The following is a 5,867-nucleotide window of genomic DNA, read 5'->3' on the forward strand; positions in this document are numbered from 1 at the left end:
GAGCTGGCTTCCTCCCTCCTCCAGTGCTAACTGGGCCACCAGACGGCCTCATTCTTGCTGCTGGAATAACTGCCTGCTTGCTGGCCAGGTCTTTGGGGAGGGCAAAGGAGGGGTGCAGGCGGTTTTGAGGTCCCAGAGGTTCCCTGAGGGTGGGAGCACCAAGACTGGGGAGAGGAGGCATTGTTAGGGGCTGACAGGACCCTTGGACGCTCAGGCCTGTGTCACCAGATGAAGTCACTGCCCTTCAGTGAAGTTTCCTCAGGGCCCATCCTGGGTAGTGTGATGCCAGCCCCCTAGGAGAGACTCTAGCTCCATGTCCAGCCCTCTCCCCGTCTGATGGAGGGACAGTGAGATGCAGAAGCACCCGGCCTGTGGAGTCGGGGCTGGGCCAAAGGGAGCGATAGGTCTGGGGTCCCAGGAGGGAACAAGGGGCTCTGGCTGAGGGTCAGGGAGGGCTCCCTGGAGGAGGGCAGCGGGATGGGCCTTAAAGTAGGAGGGGTTTGGTCCAGGCAGACTCCCAGTGGCAGGTTGGGGGAGCATTGTTGTAAGATGAGACCACCCAGGCATGGGAGGAAGTAAGAGCTGAGTGGGCCTGAAATGCTGGACTGAGGGCCACAGGGGCAGTGGAGGGTGTGAGCAAGGGAGGGCTCTAATCAAATTGAACTGGAAGCCAGAAGTCCAGGGAGGAAGCTCAGTTGGGCCCCGGGTTGAGCCAAGCATGTGCCTGTTAGGTGGATCATTGAACTTTCTGTTTCCCCATCTGGAGGACCAGGAAAGCTGTCCTGACTCCAGAGCTGGGGAAATTGAAGCAGAAGGTTCCAGGCCTCCCCTGAGGTCAGGGCCCTGAGCTGGGCCCCTGCCTGCCTGCCCACCCACCCTAGGCTTGGCTGTTTCCAGCCGGCTGCCCCCAGCCCGCCGCCTAGGACCCTCCCACTGCCTGCCTGCTGGGCTTTGTTCTGGTTCTGCCTGAGCTCCCTCCGCCCTAGCAGGGCCTCCTCCTGGGGGCTGGGGCTGTTTAGGGGCAGAGGCCTGAGCTCAGAGGCTGCCACTTGCAGGATCCAGGCTCTCGGAGGCTCTCCAGAGCCTCAGCTCTTCTAAAGCTGCTATTGGCACTTCCTGCTGGGGCCTGGGGGCAGGGGCCTGACACCTCCCCCAGAGCCCCTCAGACAGCCCCACCCACCTGACCCAGTGCATTTCATGTGGAGCTGGCCTCTGGCCTCCTGTTTCCAAATGAGGAAACGGGCTTGGTGGAGAAGTTGCTGCAGGAGGGTCAGGGCTGCATGTTCAACCGAGAGGAGTTAGATTTTTAACTTCAGTAAGTGTTTTACTCTGATTTTTCTCTGGATGAACTTCTTCGTGCTCAGCTGGAAGCTCAGGGGTATCTGCCCCGGGTCTGGGCTCAGAGAGCCCTGGGACCAGGGTGGAGAGAGTTATAGAGGGGCAAGGGCCAAGGGGAAGAGATGCTGGGGACATACGAAGGACAAGCTCCTGAATCCTCTTGCTTGGGGTTGACTGCCTCACAGGGCCCGGCCACCTGTCCCATACCTGGGAGAGGCAACAAGGATCCCTGAGGGCCACCAGAAAGAAGTTTCTTGGGCTCAGTTAGGAGTTGGAAGGTCTTTCCAGAGGAAGAGACACGGGTGTGGGGTCTTAAAGCAGGGACAGGAGTTCATTCATTCATTCATTGGTGATGGCCTTGTGCAGGGTGATCATGCCGGGGCCCCCACAGTGCTGTGACCCCGTGGAGGACTGGCTCTGGCCTGGCCTGGCCTCTACTGTTCGTCAGCTCCCTGACCTTGTACCTTCTCTGCTCTCGAAGTGCCCCTGGGACAAACCGCACCCCTTGGTGTGTCATTGGCTACATAAAATGAAACTGTTTAGGCCTCCGTATTTTCACATTTCCAACCTTTTGCTCTCCTGCACTTTCCATTCACCTGGGGAACTATTCATCCTTCAAAACCCAGTTCCAATAAACCCTCCCTGGTGTGCTAATCTACTTTGCCACAGACTCCTATTCATCTGTCACCACCCACCCCCAATTGTCCTTTCCTTTCCTTTTTTATAATTTGATTTCAGTGAAGAAGGGAGAGGGAGAGGGAGAAGAAACATCAATGATGAGAGAGAATCATTGATTGGCTGCCCCCTGCACCCACACTGGGGATCGAACCCGCATCCTGGGCATGTGCCCTGACCAGGAATTGAATCATGACCTCCTGGTTCATAGGTCAAAACTCAACCACTGAGCCATGCCAGCCGGGCTGTCCTTCCCTCTTTGTAGACCTGCAGGCGTAACCTTGGTGCCCCTTTGGGGTACCTACCCAGCCTGGGGTGGGTGGAGTACCAGTGTTTCCCAGGTGCAGCCTTCGGAGTTGGCTCAGAGGGTAGCTTTGGGAGCTGGGTGTGGGTGTCACAGTGACCCACATGGTGACCTCTGCATGCCCACAGGTCTAATCGTGACTGCCAGATCGACCAGCATCACCGGAACCAGTGCCAATACTGCCGCCTCAAGAAGTGCTTCCGGGTGGGCATGAGGAAGGAGGGTGAGTCTGCTGGGGTGGGGCAGACAGAGGGTAGACAAATGGCCTGCCCTCATTCCCTCTCTGGGGTCTGGTGCCTGCTAATCTCGTTACCACCCATCTGAGATCCCACGGGTCTCAGTTGGGCCCAGGGCCCAGGAATCCAATTACCCGAGGCTGCCTTGTGGCTGTGCAGGAGCTGGGGCTGCAAGGGATGCCCTCATGGGCCCATGTTAGGACTGTTCTCCAGCCTCCCTGACCTCAGAGGCAGGTGCTCTGGCCCTGACACCTCAGTGACCTCCCTGCCCCTGTCCCCTAGCCTGGCCACCTCTTTCTGAACAAGGACATATTTTTTTATTTGACTTTCTCTCCCTCCCACTCCACCCTGCAGTTATGTTTGCCCAAGGCAGGAACTTGTCTGATTAAGTCAAAGGGCAGCCTGTCCTTCCGCCTGACCCCTGGCCCTGGGAGCGGAGGGAGGCCCAGGCTTTTGTCTCTGCCCTGGGGACTTGGGTGGATATATGCTGGCAGTCGGCCTAGAACTCCACCCTTAGAATTGAAGTGGAATGCAGAGACTTCCACCGGGAGCCCAGGGGCTCTAGAACAGATCTGACCCCATGCTGGGTGTCATGTTTCTGCTGGACTCTCAGGGGCCAGGCCAGCAGTTCTTCCCTGCATTGAAATGGAATTTTTCCTGGTCTAAAGTTGGTTTCTTCTCTGCCGGGCTTCTAGAAGAAGCTAGGAATGGCTGTTCAAACTCTGTCTCTTAAACCATCTGATCAGTCCCTTTGGTCCTTTTAAGTTTGAGGTGACTGTCCTGCCTCCTTCCCCACCTGGATTTGCCTCCACTTGTCCATTTGACCTAAAACCCCTCGGTTCTTCAAACCAGGGCTTCAGATCTCCCGTCTCAGGAGTGGGCACCGTCATAACTGCATCTCATTCCCAAGCACAGTCCTGCCTCGGCCTTTGCATGGGCTCTTCCTTCTGCCTGGCATGCTTTTCCCCAGACACCTGCCTGGCTTCCTCCCTCCCTTCCGTTAAGGTTTGCTCACATAGCACCTCCTCAGAGAAGCCTTCCTGTCTACCCTTCATCCTCCTTCTTGGTTTCACACCATTTACCTCGCTCTGCAATTTACCTGCTCTTACTAGAATGTCCCCTCTCTGAGGAGGAAGACTTCTGTCTTGTTTGTGACACATCCCCACTGCTTATAGACCAGGCCCTGGAACACAAAAGGTGCTCAGTAAATGTTTCTTGTCTTGAATTACTATTCACTTAGCCCTTGCTATGTGCCAAGTGCCGTCCTAAGCCCGTTAGATAGATTCTTACGTAACTCAGTGATTGGTGTCATCATCTTTATTATTATCTCCTCAATCTTACAGAGGGGGGAACAGCAGAGCAGGGAGGTGGGCCGTTTGCCAGGGTATGAGAGCAGTAGAGTTATGGTTTAGGCTCGAACCCACACATTCTGGGCTGAATGAGGAGGAAGACTGGGGGAAAGATGCTCAGGAAGTGGGAACAGCAAGTGCAAAGGCCCTGAGGTGGGAACATGGTCAGGGGATGGGGGAATAGTGGGGGTGGGGTTTAGCACTGAGTGAGCAAAGGGGGCAGGAGAAGGTCCCCAACCTCTGAGAGCAGAGCATGGCTCATCCCAAGCCTTCACACTCCCCCTTACCCATTTCGTCATTCCTCCCCCATCTGCTTATGCCCCTGGCTCCCACCATGTCCCCGCCCCATCTGCTCCATGGCAGGCTGACCTGAAGTTCATGGAGATGGCAAGACAGGGCCTGCCAACTCAGTAAAGCCCAGTCTCTGCCTGGCTCCCAGGCAAAGTGAGTCCTCTACCTCCTCCCGTCAAGGCTACTGGTGGCAGCTCATGTTTATTGTGCACCTACTGCTGTCTAAGGCTCCATTCTCAGCACTGGGGCAGCTGCAGTGACCCAGACAGACAGATCCTCTTGGGGGCCATGACCTGGGACGCGGGGCTGGGAGAAAGAGAAATGATCCCATCTCCATAGGAGAGATCACTTGCTTTAGGGACAAGCTGGCCAGGGTCCCAAGGCCTAGGAAAATACCCCCTCCCTGGCCCCATTTTCAGCTCTGGGACTCCCATGATTGACAGGTCAAGCCTCCCTGGCTGCTGACTGGAGCTCACACAGGCCAGTGGGAGAGGGCCAGGCATGTCTGAAATTCGCCCTCACCCAGTGGTCCCATTCCCACCCAGGAAGGTCCCCCCACCATGGTCCTCCTCTGTAGGAAGTTGGGTGGGGTTGGGGGCTCAGGCTGGAGGCACAGGGCAGAGCCGGGGAGGGGGGTGGGGGGTGGCTGCAGGACGGAACCCCTGGCCTCCCAATAAGCTGTGTGCCCATGGGGTGGGGTTTTAGGGAAAGGCTAGGGGTGGGGGCTTTTAGAGGGGAGGGGCTGACTAACCCTCTGATCACTTTGTTTTCCCCTTTATTTCTCCCTACCTGCCCCCATGATTCTCTGGATATCTGCTTCCCCCCTATTCCATCCCTCCTCCTTCCTGGCACCTCTCCCCCCCCTCTCTACCCTCCCCATGTTCCTTCACACTCCCCCTTACCATTTTCATCATTCCTCCCCCACCTCCTCACCCCTCATCCCTTCTCCCCTCCTCCGCAGAATATGGCTGCCTCAAGGCCATCGCGCTGTTCACACCTGGTAAGATGCGCTCTAAAGGGGGCGGGGCCTGGGGACTCTGGGGGGGGGTGACCCTTCACTCTCTGATGCCCTGCCTGCTAGGCTGTGGCCTGCACCTGCTGTAAGTGCTAAATGGGGCGGTGGAGGAGGTGATATAGGCGGTGTGGCGCCCTGAGGCCCCAACCCCAGATCCCAGTCCTCCCTAAGAACTCTGACTCTGGTCCCCAGACCCCAGGCTGGGTCTGAACTGGTTCCACAGCCTCTCTTCCTGATTTTTGGGCTCCCTGAGACACCCCCCTCTCCCACTCTCCCATCCCTTCATCAAAGAGGCGGGGGTGGGTGGGGAGGCCCCTGACATCTGATTCTGGCCCCTCCTCCCTGATTTCTGTGACCCCAGACCTGACTCAGAGTCCCCAACCCGCTGGTAGGGCAGCCTCCAGGGCTGACTGGATTGGGAAGGGGTGTGGCTTTGAGGTCCTTCCCATTGAGGAGGGGCAAGGCTGTCCTAACACTCTCTGGCCAGGAGTAACCATCCAGCTGCCAAAGCACTACCTAATTCGAGGGACTGTTGGCACGGCTGCCTCTGTAACCGGAAGGATCAGACCCACTAGGTGTTTTCTTGGGGCCAGGGATGCAGGAACCAGACCTAGGCCATTCGGGGAGGTGGCATCCATGTGAAATATACAACTTTGCCT

General features: G+C 57.2%; 1 protein-coding gene across 1 annotated transcript in view; it reads left to right on the top strand.

The window, feature by feature from the left end:
* Window positions 1-5,867, top strand: part of NR2F6 (nuclear receptor subfamily 2 group F member 6) — a gene marked incomplete at its 5' end in the record, with an annotated part of 8,336 nt that overhangs the window by 1,619 nt on the left and 850 nt on the right. The window contains 2 exons of the mRNA XM_015567017.1: window positions 2,446-2,540; window positions 4,996-5,193. Coding sequence (XP_015422503.1) covers window positions 2,446-2,540; window positions 4,996-5,193 — 293 coding nt within the window. The remainder of the gene's footprint in view (window positions 1-2,445; window positions 2,541-4,995; window positions 5,194-5,867) is intronic.

The sequence above is a fragment of the Myotis davidii genome, unplaced genomic scaffold (assembly GCF_000327345.1).
Source record: "Myotis davidii unplaced genomic scaffold, ASM32734v1 scaffold1203, whole genome shotgun sequence".
Lineage (NCBI taxonomy): Eukaryota > Metazoa > Chordata > Mammalia > Chiroptera > Vespertilionidae > Myotis > Myotis davidii.